This window comes from Scyliorhinus torazame, chromosome 4 (assembly GCF_047496885.1).
Source record: "Scyliorhinus torazame isolate Kashiwa2021f chromosome 4, sScyTor2.1, whole genome shotgun sequence".
Lineage (NCBI taxonomy): Eukaryota > Metazoa > Chordata > Chondrichthyes > Carcharhiniformes > Scyliorhinidae > Scyliorhinus > Scyliorhinus torazame.
Window position 1 is genome coordinate 236,392,720 of NC_092710.1, and position 26,101 is coordinate 236,418,820.

The 26,101-nt window shown below is 47.3% G+C and overlaps 1 protein-coding gene across 2 annotated transcripts in view; it reads right to left on the reverse strand.

The window, feature by feature from the left end:
* Nucleotides 1-26,101, reverse strand: part of bach2b (BTB and CNC homology 1, basic leucine zipper transcription factor 2b) — a 402,051-nt gene that overhangs the window by 88,077 nt on the left and 287,873 nt on the right. For both annotated transcript variants that reach the window (XM_072499499.1, XM_072499498.1), the window contains one exon: nucleotides 9,952-10,206. In XM_072499499.1, the coding sequence (XP_072355600.1) occupies nucleotides 9,952-10,194 (243 nt within the window). In that variant the 5' untranslated portion in view covers nucleotides 10,195-10,206. The remainder of the gene's footprint in view (nucleotides 1-9,951; nucleotides 10,207-26,101) is intronic.

Here is a 26,101-nt window from a genome sequence, read left to right on the forward strand (position 1 = left end):
GAGGACAATACCCAGGCTTCGGCTGATAAGCGGCAAATTATATTTGTGCCACAATGACCATCTCCAACAAGAGAGAATCTAACCACCTCCTGTTGGCATTCAATGGCTTTACTATCGCTCAATACCCCACCAATGGCAGTATGAGGGTTATATTAACCAGGAACGCAACTGGACCAACCATGTAAATATTGTGACTACAAGAGCAGATCAGTTCTGGGAACTTTGCTGCGAGTAACTCACTTTTTAACTCCCCAAAGCCTGTTCACCATCTACAAAGCACATGTCAGGACTGTGATGGAATACTTATCACTTTCTTGGATGAATATAGCTCCAAAGGAAGTTCAGCACCATACAGAACAAAGAAGTCCAACTTGATTGGCATCCCATTTGCAATCTTACACAAGCACTTCTTCCATCACAGGTACACAGTGGCAGCAGTGTATACAATTTACAAGATACAATACAGCCATTCATCAAGATGCCTTTGACAACCTCTCCCAAATGTGTGACCTCCAACCACCTAGAAGATCAAGGGCAGCAGTTGCAGAGGACCACCACCATGTCCCCTCCAAGCCACACATCATCCTGACTTAGAACTATATTGTCATTCCTTCACTGTCGTGAGTCAGAAGCCTGGTACTCCATTCCTAACAGCACTCTGGGTAAACTGCGGCAGTTCAAGAAAGTACTTCACTATCACCTTCTCAAGAGCAATTAGGGATAGGCAATAAAATGCTGGCCTTGAAGTGATGCTTGTATCCCTTAAATGGATGAATAAAATGCAGAGCAGCTCCATCAGAATCTGATAATATGTTGAAGCTGAAATGATGTCACCTGTTTTTTTAAAAACAGATGCTTTCTGACCAGCTGCACGTTTTCAATTTTTCTTGTTTCAATCTAATTGTTTCCCTTGCTTTATGTATGCTAAGTGCAAAAGCAATTTGAATGGAGCTGTTGGACAGCAGTAGGTCAGTCCTACCGAACTATAGAATATTAACTATTTTGCACTTCTCCTTTCAAACATGACATTGAACGCGACAATATTATGATCACTATTAAATAATCAATCATACATTATAAGGCTGTTAACTAAATGTGACACATTACTCATCACTAAATCTAATTTGGCTTGCACCATTGTTGGTTTTATGATACATTGTTGTAGAAAACTATCTTGAACATTCAAGAAATTCACTACCTTTTTGACGAGAGCTAGTCTGCTTAGCCAAATTTAAATTAAAATCATTCTGTCTTTGCTAAATGCCCATCTTATCTATATTTATCGATGCTACCAATTCACTGCTGCTATGGGCAGGATTTTCTGTTCGGGAGACAAAGTTCTCCGGCTGGAGTAGAAATGCTCCCAGTCTGTGCCAGCGCTAAGAGCGGTGACCAGTAATGATTCCCTCACCCTTGCCATACAATTCTATGCATGGCGGGGAGCTTACCATTTTGAGCAGGTGGCCCTATATTGAGATCTGGTGGGCGGGCCACCTCAACAATGCAAATCCTGCCCACCCCCAGCTGACAAGCATTGGCATCCTCCCCTCCAACCCCACACCACCACAGGAATTATGGGTAACACACCCACCATGCATGCACTCCCCCTAACGACCCATATCAGAGGCCCTCATCAGAGCCCCCCATATCAGAGAGCCGCCCCATATCAGAGAGACCCCATACCAGAGACTCACCAATATCAGAGACCCCCTCATATCAGAGACACCCCATAACAGACACCTCATAACAGAAACCCCCCATCAGGGACCCCCCCCCCATTAGTACCTAGGAGATAAATGCTTCACTTCCTCTTATTCTCAGCAGAAAGCACTTAGCTTCTTTTGATGTGGTCAGGCACTATCAATCACAGCTAGATGTTTATAAACATTGTGTTTAGCTTTAAAGCGTGAAGGGGAATGAAAATTAATAATCCAGCCATCTGGCTATCTGGAAGCTAGTACCCTGTCAATTACAGCCTACTAAAAGCTATTTACCTTTGAAAGTGAATCAACGTCTGATAGGGTTTAAAGCCTTGTGATGTGTTTTGGCTTTCTGTGAAGCCTGAGACACCTGTAACAGCTGCTGCTTTCAACACTCTGTCTGAGGCAGCAGGTGGAAGGGACTGAGAATGACAAAACAGTAATTTTTCACTGTTTCTGCCAGGGCTTCTCTTTAGCTTCTAGGCGAGGGTGACTGATGGAGGGATCACTGAGGGGGACATTGATGGGAGGTGGGGGTCTCTGGTGGGAGGGGATCTCTGATGTGTGGGGTCTTTGATATGTGGGGGATCTCCGATATGTGTGGGTCTCTGATATCAAGATTCTGTTGGGGGTCTCCTTTAGAGATCTGATGCAGGGGTCTGATGAGGTGGGGTCTCTGTTGGGTGTCCAATGAGGGCTGGGGTGGGCAGGATTTGCGTTTTGGAGTGGAGGGGTCGCTTCGATAGACATTGGGGGTATCCACGTTACATACTACATTGACCCACTGTGGGATTCACTGTGTCAGAACCATACTTGCACAAATCGATGCCCGCGTGAACCCGGCCAAGAGGGCCGGAGCATCACAGGGCATGGAGAATCGGGCTTCCAGCCTGTTAATCAGATGCAAATAGGTTCAAATGACTGATCTGCATCATCCCGAGGCACAGGGCATATTGCTCGTTGCCGCCACCGCCGGAGCATTGGAACACAATCAATGCCGACGCTCGATTCTCCACCACATCGGGAACCCTGCTACTTGTGGTGGCCAGCAGAGAATCCAACCATACCTCCACAGGGAAAAGTGGTATATTTCTGTGCCAGGATGATGTGCAGCTTGGAGGGCAACCTGCAGGTGGTGATGTTCCCAAACGTTTGCTCCCCCTGTTCTTCCAGGGAGTAGAAGGGCCTTGGCGAGTGGCTGCAATACATTGTGCAGATGGTTCATTCTCTTGCTACTGTACAGAGGATTGTAACACAAGTGGGTAACACTTGTGCCACATCTATATAAAGCTCTGGTTAGACCACACCTGACTGAAGTACTGTGAGCAATTCTGGACACCAGACCTCAAGGCAGCTATAACAACCTCGGAGAGAGATTTAACAGATACCTGGAGCGAAATTCTCCATCCCGCCCCGCCACATTTCTGCCCCGACCCGCCGGCGGGATGCTCCATTACACCGGCCGGTCAATGGGGTTTCCCATTGTGGGGCAGCCCCACGCCGTCGGGAAACCCCCGGGCGCCGGCAAAACGGAGATTCCCGCCGGCGGAGAATGACGCCCCTGGACTCCAAGGGTTAAATTATCAGAAAATATTACACAAACTAGAGTTCTTATCCCTAGAATTTAGAATGTTAAGGGTGATGTGATTGAGATTTTCAGGATATTAAGAGAAACAGAGTAGATAGAAATTATTTCCACCTGTTAATGCTAGAGCAATTGTCAATTTTAAATCTGAGCTTGATAGAGTGTTTTCGAACCAAAGAAATTAAGGGATGAAGGGAAAGGTGGGCATGCGGAGTTAGGTCACAAATCAGTCATGATCTCACTGAATGGTGGATAAAGCTTAATGGGTTAAATGGTCTACAGTGTTCTTATGTTCATTTATAAAGGGGAATTATAATCTAACTTGAGTTTTCTCAATTGTCCAAAGTCAAAATTTAAATACTAAAAAACTGATGTATCTTTTTTTGTTGCCAATAATTCTAACTAAAGCTAAACTTCAACTCTAATTATGTTTTACTTAATGGGATCCTTAACATATGCACTTATGATGGGCGACATTCTCCGACCCTCCCGCCGGGTCGGAGAATCGCCGGGGGCTGGCGGATATTCGGCGGGGGCGGGAATCGCGCCGCGCCGGTTGGCGGGCCCCCCCCCACTCGATTCTCCGGCCCGGATGGGCCGAAGTCCCGCCGATAAATTGCCTGTCCCGCCGGCGTAAATTAAATCACCTACCTTACCGGCGGGACAAGGTGGCGTGGGCGGGCTCCGGGGTCCTGGGGGGCATGGGGCGATCTGGCCCCGGGGGGTGCCCCCACGGTGGCCTGGCCCGCGATCGGAGCCCACCAATCCGCGGGCGGGCCTGTGCCGTGGGGGCACTCTTTCCCATCCGCCTCCGCCACGGTCTCCACCATGGCGAAGGCGGAAGAGACTCCCTCCACTGCGCAGGCGTGGGATTTCGATTTCGGCGGGAGAAGAGCTGGTGAGTCAATTTCAGCGGGGGCAGTGCGGAAGTGATTGCTGGGAGGTAAGTCTGTCCTTTAAAAACACTTGTCTTTGCAGGGGCAGGCCAGTCGATTTCGGCGGGAGAAGAGCTGGTGAGTCAATTTCAGCGGGGGCAGTGCGGAAGTGATTGCTGGGAGGTAAGTCTGTCCTTTAAAAACACTTGTCTTTGCAGGGGCAGGCCAGTCGATTTCGGCGGGAGAAGAGCTGGTGAGTCAATTTCAGCGGGGGCAGTGCGGAAGTGATTGCTGGGAGGTAAGTCTGTCCTTTAAAAACACTTGTCTTTGCAGGGGCAGGCCAGTCGATTTCGGCGGGAGAAGAGCTGGTGAGTCAATTTCAGCGGGGGCAGTGCGGAAGTGATTGCTGGGAGGTAAGTTTGTCCTTTAAAAACACTTACCTGGTCCCGTTTTCTGTCCCTCTTTTCTGTTTTTTTTTATATTTTAGTATTTAAGGCGGGAACAGGAAGTTCGACCCGCGGACTTCTGGGAAGACCCTCACCAATAAATTCTGGTGGAGAGGAAACCCGAGACACTACACGTGTAGTGTCTCCCACCCGCCGTCCTCCTCTAACCTAATAATAAAACCCATTGGTGTGAGGTAAGTACCATATTTTATTATTAACACTAAGAAGGTAAGTAAGTGATTTTTACTGTGGTACCTTTTTCAAATTGTGTGTGTGTCGGGGGGAAACTGAAGTGACATCACAGAAAAGCTGTGGCCTGAGTGGCTGGTTGGGATTCTACACTAAATTAAAAAAAATTGAGCATTGGTAACTAATTAAACATAATTACTTAATTATAATTTAGAGGGATATCTAAGCCAGAGATCGGAGAGTACTATATTTAGCTTTCGCATTTCTATTAGAAATCTAGTGCTAGGAAACAGATAGTTAACAGTAACTTTGAAATAAAAAAAAATATATATTCAAAAAAAAATAATTTAAATTTTAATTAATTGACGCAATGTCAGTTAAAGGGGTGCTGTGCTCTGACTGTGAGATGTGGCAGGTCCGGGAGGCTTCCAGCGACCCGGGTGGCTTCATCTGCAGAAAGTGCACCCAACTGGAGCTCCTCACAGACCGCATGGTTCGGTTGGAGCAGCAATTGGATGCACTTAGGAGCATGCAGGTGGCGGAAAGCGTCATAGATCGCAGTTATGTAAATGTGGTCACACCCAAGGTGCAGGCAGAGAAATGGGTGACCACCAGAAAGGGCAGGCAGTCAGTGCAGGAATCCCCTGTGGTTGTCCCCCTCTCGAACAGATATACCCCTTTGGATACTGTCGGGGGGGATAGCCTATCAGGGGAAAACAGCAGTAGCCAGAGCAGTGGCACCACGGCTGGCTCTGATGTTCAGAAGGGAGGGTCAAAGCGCAGAAGAGTAATAGTAATAGGGGACTTTATAGTCAGGGGCACAGATAGGCGCTTCTGTGGACGTGAAAGAGACTCCAGGATGGTATGTTGCCTCCCTGGTGCCAGGGTCCAGGATGTCTCCGAACGGGTAGAGGGCATCCTGAAGGGGGAGGGCAAACAGGCAGAGGTCGTTGTACATATTGGTACTAACGACATAGGCAGGAAGGGGCATGAGGTCCTGCAGCAGGAGTTCAGGGAGCTAGGCAGAAAGTTAAAAGACAGGACCTCGAGGGTTGTAATCTCGGGATTACTCCCTGTGCCACGTGCCAGTGAGGCTAGAAATAGGACGATAGAGCAACTAAACACGTTGCTAAACAGCTGATGTAGGAGTGAGGGTTTCCATTATCTGGACCACTGGGAGCTCTTCTGGGGCAGGTGTGACCTGTATAAGAAGGACGGGTTGCATCTAAACCGGAGAGGCATAAATATCCTGGCCGCGAGGTTTGCTAGTGTCACACGGGAGGGTTTAAACTAGTATGGCAGGGGGGTGGGCACGGGAGCAATAGGTCAGAAGGTGAGAGCATTGAGGGAGAACTAGGGAATAGGGACAGTGTGGCTCTGAGGCAGAGCAGACAGGGAGAAGTTGCTGAACACAGCGGGTCTGGTGGCCTGAAGTGCACATGTTTTAATGCAAGATGTATTACGGGTAAGGCAGATGAACTTAGAGCTTGGATTTGTACTTGGAACTATGATGTTGTTGCCATTACAGAGACCTGGTTGAGGGAAGGGCAGGATTGGCAGCTAAACGTTCCAGGATTTAGATGTTTCAGGCGGGATAGAGGGGGATGTAAAAGGGGAGGCGGAGTTGCGCTACTGGTTCGGGAGAATATCACAGCTGTACTGCGAGAGGACACCTCAGAGGGCAGTGAGGTTATATGGGTAGAGATCAGGAATAAGAAGGGTGCAGTCACAATGTTGGGGGTTTACTACAGGCTTCCCAACAGCCACCGGGAGATAGAGGAGCAGATAGGTAGACAGATTTTGGAAAAGAGTAAAAACAACAGGGTTGTGGTGATGGGAGACTTCAACTTCCCCAATATTGACTGGGACTCACTTAGTGCCAGGGGCTTAGACGGGGCGGAGTTTGTAAGGAGCATCCAGGAGGGCTTCTTAAAACAATATGTAGACAGTCCAACTAGGGAAGGGGCGGTACTGGACCTGGTATTGGGGAATGAGCCCGGCCAGGTGGTAGATGTTTCAGTAGGGGAGTATTTTGGTAACAGTGACCACAATTCAGTAAGTTTTAAAGTGCTGGTGGACAAGGATAAGAGTGGTCCTAGGATGAATGTGCTAAATTGGGGGAAGGCTAATTATAACAATATTAGGCGGGAACTGAAGAACATAGATTGGGAGGGATGTTTGAGGGCAAATCAACATCTGACATGTGGGAGGCTTTCAAGTGGCAGTTGAAAGGAATTCAGGACCGGCATGTTCCTGTGAGGAAGAAGGATAAATACGGCAATTTTCGGGAACCTTGGATGACGAGAGATATTGTAGGCCTCGTCAAAAAGAAAAAGGAGGCATTTGTCAGGGCTAAAAGGCTGGGAACAGACGAAGCCTGCGTGGAATATAAGGAAAGTAGGAAGGAACTTAAGCAAGGAGTCAGGAGGGCTAGAAGGGGGTCACGAAAAGTCATTGGCAAATAGGGTTAAGGAAAATCCCAAGGCTTTTTACACGTACATAAAAAGCAAGAGGGTAGCCAGGGAAAGGGTTGGCCCACTGAAGGATAGGCAAGGGAATCTATGTGTGGAGCCAGAGGAAATGGGCGAGGTACTAAATGAATACTTTGCATCAGTATTCACCAAAAAGAAGAAATTGGTAGATGTTGAGTCTGGAGAAGGGTGTGTAGATAGCCTGGGTCACATTGAGATCCAAAAAGACGAGGTGTTGGGTGTCTTAAAAAATATTAAGGTAGATAAGTCCCCGGGGCCTGATGGGATCTACCCCAGAATACTGAAGGAGGCTGGAGAGGAAATTGCTGAGGCCTTGACAGAAATCTTTGGATCCTCGCTGTCTTCAGGGGATGTCCCGGAGGACTGGAGAATAGCCAATGTTGTTCCTCTGTTTAAGAAGGGTAGCAAGGATAATCCCGGGAACTACAGGCCGGTGAGCCTTACTTCAGTGGTAGGGAAATTACTGGAGAGAATTCTTCGAGACAGGATCTACTCCCATTTGGAAGCAAATGGACGTATTAGTGAGAGGCAGCACGGTTTTGTGAAGGGGAGGTCGTGTCTCACTAACTTGATAAGAGTTTTTCGAGGAGGTCACTAAGATGATTGATGCAGGTAGGGCAGTGGATGTTGTCTATATGGACTTCAGTAAGGCCTTTGACAAGGTCCCTCATGGTAGACTAGTACAAAAGGTGAAGTCACACGGGATCAGGGGTGAGCTGGCAAGGTGGATACAGAACTGGCTAGGCCATAGAAGGCAGAGAGTAGCAATGGAATGATGCTTTTCTCATTGGAGGGCTGTGACCAGTGGTGTTCCACAGGGATCAGTGCTGGGACCTTTGCTCTTTGTAGTATATATAAATGATTTGGAGGAAAATGTAACTGGTCTGATTAGTAAGTTTGCAGACGACACAAAGGTTGGTGGAATTGCGGATAGCGATGAGGACTGTCGGAGGATACAGCAGGATTCAGATTGTTTGGAGACTTGGGCGGAGAGATGGCAGATGGAGTTTAATCCGGACAAATGTGAGGTAATGCATTTTGGAAGGTCTAATGCAGGTAGGGAATATACAGTGAATGGTAGAACCCTCAAGAGTATTGAAAGTCAAAGAGATCTAGGAGTACAGGTCCACAGGTCATTGAAAGGGGCAACACAGGTGGAGAAGGTAGTCAAGAAGGCATACGGCATTGAGTATAAGAATTGGCAAGTCATGTTGCAGCTGTATAGAACCTTAGATAGGCCACACTTGGAGTATAGTGTTCAATTCTGGTCGCCACACTACCAGAAGGATGTGGAGGCTTTAGAGAGGGTGCAGAAGAGATTTACCAGAATGTTGCCTGGTATGGAGGGCATTAGCTATGAGGAGCGGTTGAATAAACTCGGTTTGTTCTCACTGGAACGAAGGAGGTTGAGGGGAGACCTGATAGAGGTATACAAACTTATGAGGGGCATAGACAGAGTGGATAGTCAGGCGCTTTTCCCCAGGGTAGAGGGGTCAATTACTAGGGGGCATAGGTTTAAGGTGAGAGGGGCAAGGTTTAGAGTAGATGTACGAGGCAAGTTTTTTACGCAGAGGGTAGTGGGTGCCTGGAACTCGCTACCGGAGGAGGTGGTGGAAGCAGGGACGATAGTGACATTTAAGGGGCATCTTGACAAGTACATGAATAGGATGGGAATAGAGGGATACGGACCCAGGAAGTGTAGAAGATTGTAGTTTAGTCGTGCAGCATGGTCGGCACGGGCTTGGAGGGCCGAAGGGCCTGTTCCTGTGCTGTACATTTCTTTGCTCTTTGTTCTTGAAACTGTCAGCGGCCGCTGACGCTCCCGCGCATGCGCCGCCCCGAGATGTCATTTCCGCGCCAGCTGGCGGGGCAACAAAGGCCGTTTCCGCCAGCTGGCGGGGCGGAAATTCCTCCGGCGTCGGCCTAGCCCCTCAATGTTGGGGCTCGGCCCCCAAAGATGCGGAGCATTCCGCACCTTTGGGGCGGCACGATGCCCATCTGATTGGCGCCGTTTTGGGCGCCAGTCGGCGGACATCGCGTCGTTTCGGGAGAATTTCGCCCATGATCTTGAAACTGCAGCAAAATTTACCAATAGTTTATGAAACAGCCATGATTGCTATTTTTTTTATATTGTGTAGGCGATTAATTTTCCCTTATAATAATTGGGCACACACGATGGGTTGAATGGTTACCCATGCTCCAATTTATCTGCTTCTTCTACAAAGGGACCTGCGGCTTTCCCAATTTTCTGCAGTTTAGGGATATGGATATTTTCACGTCCTTACTTTGGAGATGAGTGCATTACGGATAGGATTCTCTTGCAAGCTGTCCTTTCCTTCATGATGCAATGAAATAGCTGAGATGTAGAACTTCATAATATGTCAAGACTTGTAGTTAAAATCCCATATCCCATCATCAGTAGTGGCAAACATTGGTGCTCTCCTGTACCAGACTGTGAGTCAACACTATTGTATTATTTTACCTCGTTGCGATGTTGAGTCAAGAGAACAAAAATAACTTGCTAACATAAGCTATTTTACTATTTTAGGCATCAAGGAAAGAATAACATAATATTGTATGGACTATTCTGATGCCACATTTCCTGCAACAAATAGGATTTGATTAAACAATGTCCTATGTTTAAAGTGAATTACTGTGACATACCTCCTCAGGCAGGGTGATAACCAGTTCATGTTCCGTTTGTCCGATCAAAGTCTGTAAGAAGTACTCACTGCACGCTGCCAGGACAGCCCGGTGGGCACGGAATTCCTTCCTCTCCACCAGAACAGTCACATCGCAGAGGATATCCTGCTTACGCTGGTCGTTGAGGCACAGGAGGATATTTGTACAATGCACAGTTGACTCATACACATACATGGGTGATTCAGGCTTCTCATCCACAGACATTCCGTTCAGACCCTAAAAAAAATGAGGAAGACACTGGATTAATAATAATAATGAAAATCGCTTATTGTCACAAGTAGGCTTCAATGGAGTTACTGTGAAAAGCCCCTAGTCGCCACATTCCGGCGCCTGTTCGGGGAGGCTGGTACGGGAGTTGAACCCGCGCTGCTGGCATTGTTCTGCGTTACAAGCCAGCTGTTTAGCCCACTGTGCTAAACCAACCCCATATTTAGCATTAGCATTAGATTGCACTGACATGGTTAAAAATCTGCATTTTGTTTTACAAAATATGTGGTTGCTTGGAATTTTTCATTCTATGCTGAATATTTATGGCATTGCATTTCAAACTGCATCTGAAAGTTCGTCTTAGTCCCAGAATGTTTTCGCTTGTCCAGATATTTGGATAAATTGGTTGCATTCCTGGAAACAGACAAAGAGGGGCACCGTTTAACAACCTCGTCGCGTCTGACTTGGTGTCACGGCAATGCCATTGAATCTCGCGAGAGGCCTCTTGCGTGTTTCACGATGCTCGAGATGTTTCGCGATGCTTGAGCTGTCTCGCGAGGTTCAACCAAACCTCACGAGATGGCAAGATTCAGATCAGCATGTTTAAATGAACCATGAGGCTGATTTGAATATGCATGCGCCGAATTCTCTGGGATCCTGAGAAGTAATGGCCTCCCCAGCGAGGCCTCGACTGGTGCCGTTTAGTACTGGTCCACAGCAACCTGGACCAGGTGTAATGGCACCTAGAGGTCTCCCAGGTCATTGGAAACTCCTGAGTGGTTGGGGAAAGGGCAGGGTGGCACCCTGGCTCTCCCTCTGGCATGCAGACATCTTGGCATCGCCAGCCTCGTATTTTGGCAATGCCACCCTGGCACTTACAGGCTGGCAGGTGCATGACCAGGGTGCCAGGTTGGCACTGCCAAGGGTTGTGGTATGAAGGGGGCCATGCCCATGAAGGGAGGAGTATGAAAGGTGGGAGGGAGGGGGGGGGCGGTGAAGGGTGGATATGAAGTGGCCTGATAATGGTTGGGGGGTCCTAAAAGGGGGAGCCTGAAAGGAGGGTTATGGATACCTGAAAAGGGGGGCCCTCAGCGACCCCATAAAGGGTGTCCTCACCTGGGGAGGGGGGGGGGGGGGGGGAAACGGCCATATGTGTGCGGGGGTGAAATTGTGTTTTTTTGGGGGGGAGGCGGGGGGCCAAGCTCATTTAGAGATCAGGGCCCCCTTCCAAAATCGCACCCCGATCTCTGAGGGCCCAGTCTGGCCGGCAAGCTGAGTTAACCATTGCTGAAAATTTTGTAAGTGTGGGCTAGATTGGAGATAACCTCCGAGAGGCTGAAGAAAAATGACTAGTGTGGGTGAATGCCGGAGTGAATCGTACCCAAAAAGCTGGCAGGAAACAACCTACTAAACGCGCCCAAAATGACACTTAGGGCTGGATTGTTCCACCCCAACTGCCGCAAAATCTCTTCGTGTGGGATGCAGACCTTGTAAAGGTCCATTGACCTAGGGCAAAAATTTCCGGTCGCCGGGCAGGCGCGGCCGCAAAATCCCGCCCGTAGAAATTTTTTTGGTTGAATTCTGCCCGAGGTCTCCTCAATTTATATCAGTTGCTGATTTTTCCCATATTTTCAGGAGATTCTACTTATCCTTATATGGCGGCAGAAAAAAAAATTACTCTCCACCAGCTCCTCATGCAGTTACAAAAAATATAGTTCCCAACTGCTGTGCTAAACTAAGTTTGAACTATATTGTTTGATCGTGATTTGTTTCATACCATTTTCTTACCGCCTACAGAACAGACCTGGTCTGATCAACTCTCTTAGAAGATTATAGAAATGATTTGGAAATAGACAAATAGATTGTAATTGTCAAAAAACGACTGGACCAGGCCGTCACCTTTATAGAAAGCTGCCAATCAAACACATATTTGAACAAATCCCATGGATGTCTGTATTTGAATTGAATGATTTGGCCCTTCTCTCAAACACTGGGCACAACTGAAGGTAAATATGTTACAGTTATATCAAATGAAGCAGAGATATGATGGATTGCATCCAGACTTTGTACCTCCCCGAGGAAACTCTGCTGGGGGAGGGTACTCACCTGAAATTCTGACACAGTCCACACAATTTTTCTACCATTGAAAATAATGGAGGGAAATTGAGATGCAGTGGTATCAGGGTTTACCATTTGAAAAATGATCCTCTGTAAAACAACTATGCATGTATCTCATGTGACAAGAGCAAGACTCAGAGAATTACAGTCTTTGAGAAATTCCAAGTCTCAAGTATAAATTTCCTTTCCTGCCTGGTCCAGACATGTTGAGTTATCTACCTTCCCTTATCTACAAGACTAATGATGCCTGATTCGATTGACTTTTTTTTCAAATATTCTTCCCTCCTTCCGCGAATGGCAGTCACCTCACCCCAAAATGTTAGCATTTGTGCACCAGCCGTAACAATTTGTAAATAAGTAGATTATTTGACTATGGAAGGCATCACAGGGAAAGCAGAACCTGTCTTCGCCAACTTAAATGCATGTGTGCTTCCTCGAGCAAATCACTGGCCCTGACCAGGAACAGGAACTCTCTCTGAATTTTCCTGCCTGCTCAAAGCACACCATGGTTAATTAGCACAGATGGAGAACACGCCTGTGATGTTCTGTACAGTTAAGTAGCACATTAAGCAGAGCATGTGTGTGCCAAGTCACTGGGGAAGCTTAGGTTATCAATGCATGTACTTTTTTCCCAAACACAACAAAAAACACCTTCTGCATTTCAAAGACACAGGTCTCACCAAATATATACATATATTTTAATTTTTTTGTCACTCTACCTTTGTCATAATGTCGCAACACCCTACTGTGCCCTACAACACCCAGCCCCATTTGACCAGAGTTGCAACACACTGAAATTAGATGTTATTTCAAAATACCTGAGGAACTTGGCTGAGCCCAATCGTCTGCAGTCACCAGGTTGTAAACTTAACACAAATAGCCTTTTATTATTGAGCAGTAATATAATTAAACTAACGAAAATGTAACTGACAGCCTATTACCCTTTACCCAAACCCCCCTTTCCAACTCTCCCCGCTATATATATATATATATATTATATACAATATACATAATATATATTTATTTATATACACACAATATAGAGGGAAAGGATAATGGAGAAGGAAGAAAAATGATGAGTAAAAAGGATATAAAATCTCTGATGCTCTATGATGGTTTTCAGTTAAAGTCTTTCATGAGTTCAAGTCTATTGCTTCAATACTTCTTCCTTCTAAGCTTGAGAAGGTTTTCTCTGGCAAGGCTGTCTACTTTCTTTGTAGATACAAGATCATTTCATCTATATCGTTGAGATGTGCCAGGCACTCGCTGGTTTTAGAACAATAAAGCAGTCCTTTGCCTCAGCAGGTAGCGTAAAATAGTTCCTTCTTCATTCAAGGCCTAATCAGCTCTCTCAGAAGCATCTTGCAGGAACCAATCACTGACTGTTGTCAGCCAGAATAGTGACCCTGGCCAACCCACATTGCCAACCAGTCAATCGAACTGACTTCCTCCAAAGCTGGTTTTTAAGATTCCCTCAGTTCTCCTCTCCAAAAAAAACAAATCCTGGAACATACTGTCCTGACCTGCAGGCTGCATCAGCTTAAGTCTACTGCTTAAAGGCACATTCCGATTATGAGTCCACGGACCAAAAATAATAAAATGAAACCAAAGAAATGGGAACAAAGGGAAATCAAAAAGAAGGACTCGAACAATAACAACTCAATGAGTAAAATAAGAAATTCTCCTTGTGTCGCCTCTGGTTCTTTCAGCAATTACTTTAAGTCTGTGTCGTCTGATTATCACCCATCTGTCATTGGAAACTGTGGCCCCATATTTAGACGATCAAAATTCTTCACAATGTTGAACACCTCTAATAAATCTCGCCATAATGTTCTTGACTGTGATGGAAACACCACAAGCTTCTCTCATCTCCACGTAACTGAAGTCTTTCATCCCTAGTACCATTCTAATAAATCTGCTTTGCACCATAGATTTCCCAAAATGTGGTGCACAAAATTGGACACTTTACCAGCTGGCACCTAACAAGTGATTTATATAGCTTTTGGCATAGGTTCCTTGCATTTGTAAGCTGTGCCACTAGTTATAAAGCCTAGGGCCCCAAATGCTTTAACAGTTGTTTCAACATGTCCTGCCACATTCAAAGATTTATGTACACACATCCCCAGGTCCCTTTGTTCCTGCACCCTCTTTAAAGCTTGGCCATTTGGCTCATATTACCTCTCCTCATTCCTCCCACCTGAATCATATTCTTACACTTCACTGCATGAAATTCCATCAGTCTGCTATTTCACCAGTCTGCATGTTCTCTTCCCAGCCTCCTCACTGTTTACTATCAACCCCGCCCACACACACACAAACCTAAGTACAGGTCATTAATATACATCAAAAAGACCAGTGTCAAAAACAGGGTTCTTTTTAACAGAATGTGTCCCTGATTGAAAGTCAGGAGGTGAGTATGGCCAGGATCAGAGGACAAACCTGTAACCATCCTAACATGACCTCAGTCATAGGTTCTTTGGAACATACTTATTTCAAGGAAACCTTCACAAAGGTATTTACTGCAGCAACAGACAAGGTGACCAGATCAATTCTTGCCTCCAGTCCTTTCTCTCTCTCCAGAAAAGCACCCAGTTGTTAAAATAACCTATTTGTATTGTCCACTTGAATGGAGTATCAAGAAAGGAGTATCGAAGGGCCAAAAGACCTCCTCCTGCTCCGATCTTCTGTATCTATGTAATTTGTGTCATAATTCTAATACCATTTGGGTGAAAGATTTCTGCCTGACTTTCCTTTTACACATGTGGTTTAGACATTTGAACACTCCGCCATAATGAACAACTTGCCTGGTTCAACTTTTGTCAATTCCTGTCATAATCATGAAACAGGAGTATTTTATTCCGAATCTCCTATTATGCTAAGCCTTGCAGCATAATTTACTTACTGGAAGCGCATTCACCTGATAAGACGACAACTCGAATCCTATTGTGTGAATTTCCAGAGAATATACTCAGAATATATTCCACACTTCTCTGTAACAAGAGATTTATCTTGCATCCAACAATTACACCGGGGATCTCTGAATCAATATATAAAATATGATTACAGTTGCAAAATTATTGAATAAATAACGTGCAATACCAATTATTTTTATTAGATATACTTGTCCTACATGCTTCCTTCAGTGGAATGTGCTTAAGTCAGCATCAGGTAGTTGAATTAACATGCACAATTAGAACACTATCTAACTACGATGTTCACATAGTCGCTGAATTATAGGTGCTCAATGAAACAAGTTTTCTGGTTTAAAATTGTAATTTTAATAATACAATTACAATTATGTTTCTTTATTGTAAAAGTGGACCTGAAGAAGTCCAAATTATTTTCAATTTACATACAAAAAGGATTTTGCACAACCACTCCAGATAGTAATTTTTTTAATGTTCTGATTTAATTATATATATGAAATGATTCTTGAATAAGTAATTCTTCAGTGTATCCCATTGTGAGTGTAATGAGAGTAGTATGTTTCATGATAGCTTCATTTTCTAATCATTGCAGCTTATAACAAAGATCTCTCTCACAAAGGCATTACAAGGTGGCAAACGGGAAACGACCTGAAAAAAATAAAAGTTCCAGTTCTGTCAGTCTGAGTTAAGGGACCCATAAAATCACAAGCCATAAATGTATTAAGTCGCAAGGACCTGCTGGACCAAAGGGGAAGTTTCCGAACTCACGATCATACTACTTCTAATTGTTATTTGCCTCTGGTGCTGCAATGGTGTGAAGGTTATTTCCTTAGAGCACGGTTTTCATTATTACAATATTATTGGACTTGGGTTGAAATGCCAATTACAATCCATAGAGGTACTGTTTTCACCACAAATCCAGGTTGGGCAATTAATCCATTCAAAAGGCACTTTGCTTTCCTTTTTCAAACCCCCCCCCCCCCCCACCCCCAAGAAACCTCAACTTACAGTCAGTTAAGAAAAACCACAAGGAAACTCCTCTGACATTTACACTGTATTTAGCTAGAATTATTACTGTTTATATTAACAGACCAAAACTTTACGATAGTGAAACTGAGAGATTGAAACCAAAAAATAATCTAATGCAGGTGAGGCACGATCAATTTGGCTGGAGACGAAGTTGAATTCAAACTGAGGCTTTATTAGTCTCTGAAGTGTGGCCTCCTACAGCAGCTGGCGAAATGGCTGCGAGCTGAAGGCCACACATATTTATAACCCGGCTCCTGGGCGGAGCAACCATGCAGGGGCCCAGGTAAAGCTGTAGTGCAGGTTCTACCGTACAACCCTTAATATAGGAACACAGTGGTTTACCACATTCACCCCCTGTTAAAATTGAGTCCGGCGGGGGGTGGTGGATAACTATATACAATTCGCAATCTTTAATATTTACAGAACAGTGAAAAAAAATGTCTCTGGTCATCCGGTGGGCCGGTCAGAGGTTCAGCCGGTCCGGCGCCTTGATCGTCCTCTGGGATCGACGAAGTGGAGCCGGCGATGTTGGTGCTGTCGTGGTCGAAGTTGACACCAGGAGCGTGCCGAAATCCTCTTCATCAACGGGGGTGGGCAGGAGGAGGATGGACAGTCCTAGGGGGGGTGATGGGGGCGACGGGGGTGGTGTGGGGGCGGAACCTGCTGGTACCAGGTCCCTGAGGGAGACGGTATCCTGTTGGCCGTCAGGGAATGCCACGTAGGCATACTGCGGGCTTGTGTGGAGCAGGTGCACCCTTTCCACCAACGGGTCCGCCTTGTGGAGCCGCACATGTTTATGGAGAAGCACGGTTCCCGGAGCTGTGAGCCAAGTTGGGAGTGATACCCCGGATGTGGACTTCCTGGGTAAGGCAAAAACGCGGTGTACTGTTCGCAGCAGTGCAAAGTAATGAGCGAATGGAATGTAGTGCATCAGAGAAGACCTCTTGCCAGCGGGAGGCCGGGAGATTTCTGGACCGTAGGGCCAGCTGGACGGCCCTCCATACCGTCCCATTCTCCCTTTCTACCTGTCCGTTTCCCCGGGGGTTGTAGCTCGTCGTTCTGCTGGAGGCGATACCCCTGCTGAGCAGGAACTGACGTAGCTCATCACTCAAGAATGAGGATCCCCTGTCACTGTGGATGTAGGCGGGGAAGCCGAACAGAGTGAAGATAGAATTAAGGGCTTTAATGACGGTGGCAGACGTCATGTCGGGGCATGGGATGGCGAAGGGGAACTGGGGGTTTTCGTCGATCAGACTGAGGAAATACGTGTGTCAGTCGGAGGAGGGGAGGGGGCCTTTGAAATCCACGCTGAGGCGTTCAAAGGGGCGGGAGGCCTTCACCAGGTGCGCGCGGTCCGGCCGGTAGAAGTGCGGTTTGCACTCCGTACAGACCTGGCAGTCCTTGGTGATCGTCCTTACTTCCTCGACGGAGTAGGGCAAATTTTGTGCCTTAATGAGGTGGTACAACCAAGTGACCCCTGAGTGACAAAGGCTGTCGTGCAGGGTCCGGAGTTGGTCTACCCTTGCGCTGGCACATGTACCTTGCGATAGGGCGTCTGGGGGCTCGTTGAGTTTGCCAGGGCGATACTGAATCTCGCAGTTATAGGTGGAGAGCTTGATTCTCCACCGCAAGATTTTGTCATTTTTGATCTTGCCCCGCTGTGTGTTATGGAACATGAAAGCTACCTACCGACCGTTGGTCAGTGAGGAGAGTGAATCTCCTGCCGGCCAGGTAATGCCTCCAATGTCGCACAGCCTCAACGATAGCCTGGGCCTCCATTTCGACGGATGAGTGCCGAATTTTGGAGACATGGATGGTGCGGGAAAAGAATGCCACAGGCCTGCCTGCCTGGTTGAGGGTGGCGGCAAGGGCGACGTCCGATGCGTCGCTTTCTACTTGGAAAGGAAGTGTTTCCTCTACAGCGTGCATTCCAGCTTTGGCAATATCAGCTCTGGTCCGGGCGAAGGCCTGTTGGGCCTCGGCCATCAGGGGGAAATGAGTGGACTGTATGAGTGGGCGGGCCTTGTCCGCATAGTTTGGGACCCACTGAGCGTAATACGAGAAGAACCCCAGACAGCGTTTGTGGGCCTTGGGGCAGTGGGGGAGGGGAAGCTCCATGAGGGGGCGCATGCGGTCGGGATCGGGCCCCAGAGCTCCGTTCTGGACCACGTAGCCGAGGATGGCTAAGCGGTTTGTATGGAACACACACTTCTCCTTGTTGTACGTGAGGTTGAGGAGAGTGGCGGTGCGGAGAAATTTAGCAAGGTTGGCATCGTGGTCCTGCTGATCATGGCCGCAGATGGTCACATTGTCTAGGTACGGAAACGTGGCCCGCAAGCCGTACCGGTCGACCATTCAGTCCATCTCCCTTTGTAAGACCGAAACCCTATTGGTGACGCTGAAGGGGACCCTAAGGAAGTGATATAGCCGGCAGTCTGCCTCGAAGGCGGTGTATGGCCGGTCCGATTTGCGGATGGGGAGCTGGTGGTAAGCGGATTTCAGGTCCACCGTTGAGAAGACCCGGTACTGTGCAATCTGGTTAACCATGTCAGATATGCGTGGGAGGGGGTACGCGTCGAGCTGCGTGTACCTGTTGATGGTCTAGCTGTAGTCCACGACCATTCGATTTTTCTCCCCAGACTTAACTACTACCACTTGAGCTCTCCAGGGGCTGTTGCTGGCCTCGATGACTCCCTCCCGAAGCAACCGCTGGACCTCGGACCTGATGAAGGCCTTATCCTGGGTGCTGTACCGTCTGCTCTGTGGCGACGGGTTTGCAATCTGGAGTTAGATTGGCAAAGAGGGAAGAAGGATCGACCTTTAGGGTTGCGAGGCCGCACACAGTGAGGGGTGGTAAGGGCCTGCCGAATTTAAGGGTCAGGCTCTGGAGGTTGCACTGAAAATCCAGGCCAGGGATAAGTGCAGTGCAGAGGTTAGGGAGGACGTAAAGGCGAAAACTGTGGAACTCTACGCCTTGGACTGTGAGCGTGACGTGCAGTACTCCCGGATCGCTACGCGGTGGGATCTGGAGATCTAACCGCACAGTGGTTAGCACTGCTGCCTCACAGCACCAGGAACCCGGGTTCAATTCTGGCCTTGGGTGACTGTCTGTATGGAGTTTGCACATTTTCCCCATGTCTGCGTGGGGTTCCTCCCTGTGCTCCGGTTACCCGCCACAGACCAAAGATGTGCAGGTTAGGGGGCTTGGCCGTGATATATTGCCCTGAGTGTCCAGGGCTGTGCGGGTTAAGTGTGGTTACAGTGTTGCAGGGTTAGATTGGGAGCCTGGTTAGGGTGCACTTTAGAGGGTTGGTGTAGAGCCGATGGGCCGAATGGACTCCTGCACTGTAGGGATTTTACGAAATTCTACGAAATTGGACATGCTTCAGAATTCCTGTATTGCAATGAGTACTGCAATGGGTATGGTAACATCGTGACTATGTTACTGGATTAGTAATCCAGAGATCTGGGACCAATGATCTCAAGGGCAAGATCAAATTCACCATGACAACATGTGGACTGAATTCACATCTGGAATACAGGAAGGCAAATATCACTAATGATGACCAGGAAACTGGCAGAATGTTGTAAAAGCTTCTGGTTTCCTAAGGTCATTTAGGGAAACAAACCTGCTGTCCTGCCCAGTCTGACCTGACTCTTTAAAAACTTACTTAACCGTGCTGCCTCCGGAAATAACGGCCACCCAGCATCCATCAGCCTCGCCGGCGAGACCCCAGCCAGGCACCGTTTACCACTGGGTAGTCTCCCAGGCAATTGGAGGCCCCAGGATGGTCGGCCTCTGGGAAGGGTGGCACCCTGGCACTTCTGGTGCCACCCAAGCACCTTGGCACTGCTGCCTGGCACCATGGCAGTGCCACCTGGGTGCCGGCCTGACACTGCCAGGCTGGCAGGGCCACTGCCAGGTGCCAGACTGGCATTCTGCCATGTCAGGGATCGGGCCCGGGGGTCCCCTGCTCGTATGTGGCAGGGTGCAGAGGGGGAGAGACTAAGTACGGCCTCGGCGGGGCGTTTCCCGCTGGGTGCTTAAAAAATCCAGAGTGCCCCGGGATAGCACCGAGAACGGATCAGTTTTTCTTTTAGTGGGTGGACTGTCTGAAGAGGAAAGGTTGGACAGGTTAGGCTTGCCACTGCTGGAGTCCAGAAGAATAAGAGGCAACTTGATTGAAACATGTAAAATCCAGAAGGGTTTTGACAGGGTGGATGTGAGGAGGATGCTTCATCTTGTGGGAGAACCTCGAACAGTGGTGGGCAACAAGAACAAAGAACAGTACAGCACAGGAACAGGCCCTACGGCCCGCCAAGCCCGTGCCGACCATGCTGCCCGACTAAACTACAATCTTCTACACTTCCTGCGTCCGTATCTCTCTATTCCCATCCTATTCATGTATTTGTCAAGATGCCCCTTAAATGTCACTATCGTCCCTGCTTCCACCACCTGCTCCGGTAGCGAGTTCCAGGCACCCACTACCCTCTGTGTAAAAAACTTGCCTCGTACATCTCCTCTAAACCTTGCCCCTCGCACCTTAAATCTGTGCCCCCTAGTAATTGACCCCTCTACACTGGGGAAAAGCCTCTGACTATCCACTCTGTCTATGCCCCTCATAAGTTTGTAGACCTCTATCAGGTCGCCCCTCAACCTCCTTCGTTCCAGTGAGAACAAACCGAGTTTATTCAACCGCTCCTCATAGCTAATGCCCTCCATACCAGGCAACATTCTGGTAAATCTCTTCTGCATCCTCTCTAAAGCCTCCACATCCTTCTGGTAGTGTGGCGACCAGAATTGAACACTATACTCCAAGTGTGGCCTACCTAAGGTTCTATACAGCTACAACATGACTTGCCAATTCTTATACTCAATGCCCCGGCCAATGAAGGCAAGCATGCCGTATGCCTTCTTGACTACCTTCTCCACCTGTGTTGCCCCTTTCAGTGACCTGTGGACCTGTATACCTAGATCTCTCTGACTTTCAATACTATTGAGGGTTCTACCATTCACTGTATATTCCCTACCTGCATTAGACCTTCCAAAATGCATTACCTCACATTTGTCCGGATTAAACTCCATCTGCCATTTCTCCACCCAAGTCTCCAAACAATCTAAATCCTGCTGTATCCTCTGACAGTCCTCATTGCTATCTGCAATTCCACCAACGATTTGTGTCGTCTGCAAACTTATTAATCAGACCAGTTACATTTTCCTCCAAATCATTTATATATACTACAAACAGCAAAGGTCCCAGCACTGATCCCTGCGGAACACCACTGGTCACAGCCCTCCAATTAGAAAAGCATCCTTCCATTGCTACTCTCTGCCTTCAATGACCTAGCCAGTTCTGTATCCACCTTGCCAGCTCACCCCTGATCCCGTGTGACTTCACCTTTTGTACTAGTGTACCATGAGGGACCTTGTCAAAGGCCTTACTGAAGTCCATATAGACAACATCCACTGCCCTACCTGCATCAATCATCTTTGTGACCTCCTCGAAAAACTCTATCAAGTTAGTGAGACACGACCTCCCCTTCACAAAACCATGCTGCCTCTCACTAATACGTCCATTTGCTTCCAAATGGGAGTAGATCTTGTCTCGAAGAATTCTCTCCAGAAATTTCCCAACCACTGACATAAGGCTCACCAGCCTGTAGTTCCCTGGATTATCCTTGCTACCCTTCTTAAACAGAGGAACAACATTGGCTATTCTCCAGTCCTCCGGGACATCACCTGAAGACAGTGAGGATCCAAAAATTTCTGGCACGGTCTCAGCAATTTCCTCTCTTGCCTCCTTCAGTACTCTGGGGTAGATCCCATCAGGCCCTGGGGACATATCTACCGTAATATTTTTCAAGACGCCCAACACCTCGTCTTTTTGGATCTCAATGTGACCCAGGCTATCTACACACCCTTTTCCAGACTCAACATCTACCAATTCCTTCTCTTTGGTGAATACTGATGCAAAGTATTCATTTAGTACCTCGCCCATTTCCCCTGGCTCCACACATAGATTCCCTTGCCCATCCTTCAGTGGGCCAACCCTTTCCCTGGCTACCCTCTTGCTTTTTATATACGTGTAAAAAGCCTTGGGATTTTCCTTAATCCTATTTGCCAATGACTTTTCATGACCCTTTCTAGCCCTCCTGACTCCTTGCTTAAGGTCTTTCCTACTTTCCTTATATTCCACACAGGCTTCGTCTGTTCCCAGCCTTCTAGTCCTGACAAATGCCTCCTTTTCTTTTTGACGAGGCCTACAATATCTCTCGTTATCCAAGGTTCCCAAAAATTGCCGTATTTATCCTTCTTCTTCCTCACAGGAACATGCCGGTCCTGAATTCCTTTCAACTGACACTTGAAAGGCTCCCACATGTCAGATGTTGATTTACCCTCAAACATCCGCCCCCAATCTAGTTTCTTCAGTTCCCGCCTAATATTGTTATAATTAGCCTTCCCCCAATTTAGCACATTCATCCTAGGACCACGCTTATCCTTGTCCACCAGCACTTTAAAACTTACTGAATTGAGGTCACTGTTCCCAAAATGCTCCCTTACTGCAACTTCTACCACCTGGCCAGGCTCATTCCCCAATACCAGGTCCAGTACAGCCCCTTCCCTAGTTGGACTGTCTACATATTGTTTTATGAAGCCCTCCTGGATGCTCCTTACAAACTCCGCCCCGTTTAAGCCCCTGGCACTAAGTGAGTCCCAGTCAATATTGGGGAAGTTGAAGTCTCCCATCACAACAACCCTGTTGTTTTTACTCTTTTCCAAAATCTGTCTACCTATCTGCTCCTCTATCTCCCGCTGGCTGTTGGGAGGCCTGTCGTAAACCCCCAACATTGTGACTGCACCATTCTTATTCTGAATCTCTACCCATATAGCCTCACTGCCCTCTGAGGTGTCCTCCCATAGTACAGCTGTGATATTCTCCCTAACCAGTAGTGCAACTCCGCCACCCCTTTTACATCCCCCTCTATCCCGCCTGAAACATCTAAATCCTGGAACGTTTAGCTGCCAATCCTGCCCTTCCCTCAACCAGGTCTCTGTAATGGCAACAACATCATAGTTCCAAGTACTAATCCAAGCTCTAAGTTCATCTGCCTTACCCGTAATACTTCTTGCATTAAAACATATGCACTTCAGGCCACCAGACCCGCTGTGTTCAGCAACTTCACCCTGTCTGCTCTGCCTCAGAGCCATACTGGCCCTATTCCCTAGTTCGCCCTCAATGCTCTCAATCTTCTGACCTATTGCTCCTGTGCCCACCCCCCTGCCATGCTAGTTTAAACCCTCCCGTGTGACACTAGCAAACCCCGCGGCCAGGATATTTATGCCTCTCCGGTTTAGATGCAACCCGTCCTTCTTATACAGGTCATACCTGCCCCGGAAGAGCTCCCAGTGGTCCAGATAATGGAAACCCTCCCTCCTACACCAGCTGTTTAGCCACGTGTTTAGCTGCTCTATCTTCCTATTTCTAGCCTCACTGGCACGTGGCACAGGGAGTAATCCCGAGATTACAACCCTCGAGGTCCTGTCTTTTAACTTTCTGCCTAGCTCCCTGAACTCCTGCTGCAGGACCTCATGTCCCTTCCTGCCTATGTCGTTAGTACCAATATGTACAACGACCTCTGCCTGTTTGCCCTCCCCCTTCAGGATGCCCTCTACCCGTTCGGAGACATCCTGGACCCTGCCACCAGGGAGGCAACATACCATCCTGGAGTCTCTTTCACGTCCACAGAAGCGCCTATCTGTGCCCCTGACTATAGAGTCCCCTATTACTATTACTCTTCTGCGCTTTGACCCTCCCTTCTGAACATCAGAGCCAGCCGTGGTGCCACTACTCTGGCTACTGCTGTTTTCCACTGATAGGCTATCCCCCCCGACAGTATCCAAAGGGGTATATCTGTTCGAGAGGGGGACAACCACAGGGGATTCCTGCACTGACTGCCTGCCCTTTCTGGTGGTCACCCATTTCTCTGCCTGCACCTTGGGTGTGATCACATTTATATAACTGCTATCTATGACGCTTTCTACCACCTGCATGCTACAACCGAACCATGCGGTCTATGAGGAGCTCCAGTTGGGTGCACTTTCTGCAGATGAAGCCACCCGGGATGCTGGAAGCCTCCCGGACCTGCCATATCTCACAGTCAGAGCACTGCACCCCTCTAATTAACATTGCGTCAATTAATTCGTAAATTAAATTAAAAAGTTTTTTAAAAAGTTACTGTTAACTATATGTTTCCTAGCACTAGATTTCTACTATAAATGTGAAAGCTAAATACAGTACTCTCCGATCTCTGGCTTAGATACCCCTCTAAATTATAATTAAGTAATTATGTTTAATTTGTTTACCAATGCTTAATTTTTTAAATTTAGTGTAGATTCCCAACCAGCCAATCAGGTTACAGCTTTTCTGTGATGTCACTTCAGTTTGCCCTCCCCCCACACATACAATTTGAAAAGGTAATAAAAGTAAAAATGAGTAAAAATCGCTTACCTTCTGAGGGTCTCAAATGCTCTCAGTTTCTCTCCCTGCTGATTAAAAGTTACAGCCAGAAGAAAGAGAGAGAACAAAACAGTAGGGAAAAAGCACCTTCTCCCACTCTACACCGAATTACCTCACTGCTGTGTCTCTTTGACCTGTGCAACCTGCTGCCCGGGGGCCACATGCAGCCCATTTGGGTTCTGAGTGCGTCCCACAAGCTATTTTGTTGACCGTTGCCCACGTGCAGGGTTGCCTAATTCTGCTCATTTCCAACTGTGTAGTTTTTTCCTACCGGCACAACTAAGTGATACATACGCATGTAAAGCAAAGGCAAGTGAAATGAGGTACATGCTAATTACACCCAACATTGACTGTGAGAGCCGTGCGCTCTCTCTGCTTCCAAAGGGTAAATATTTATTTTGTTTTACAATTTGAAGTTGATGATAGTTCTGTTAATATACGATTAAGCATTTTCAATAACTCATTATGAAATATTTGGCATGAATTCAAATTTATTTATTGGGTCATGGTTAGCAAACATGTGTGATTTCAATCTTGTGGCCCATTGAGATGAAGGGGGGCCATTCATGCGGCCCACTGGGGCTGTTTAGCACACTGGGGCTGTTTAGCACAGGGCTAAATCGCTGGCTTTGAAAGCAGACCAAGGCAGGCCAGCAGCACGGTTCAATTCCCGTACCAGCCTCCCCGAACAGGCGCCGGAATGTGGCGACTAGGGGCTTTTCACAGTAACTTCATTTGAAGCCTACTTGTGACAATAAGCGATTTTCATTTCATTTCATTTCGCTCACTAGCCGAGGTTGCCTATCATTGATCTAGAACTAGGGGTCACTACTTAAAAATAAGGGGTGGTCCATTTAAAACAGAGATGAGGTGAAATTTGTTCACTCAGAGGGTTGTGACTCTTTGGGAATTACTTCTTGAAAGGGTGGTGGAAGCAGAATTTGTGACTTATTTAAGGCAGAAGTGGATAGATCCTTGGTAAGCAAAGGCTGATAGATTATCAAGGGTAGGCAGGATGCAGATCTGAGGTTACTGTCAGATCGGCATGATCTTACTCAATGGCGGAGCAGGCTCGAGGGGCTGAATGGTCTACTGCTCCTTGTTCATATGTTTGTATGACGCATAAAGTCAATCATGTGTGGATAATTTACTAAATATGCAATGCTCATCATTTATAGTTACCTGAATATTTACCATGCACACTATTTCTGAAGACTCATTGTCATATGGAAGTCTTCAAATATCTTATACAGTGCGGTAGACCTGTGGACATTATCAACAGAGTTTATGACAGGGGTCTCGCCTGCTGGC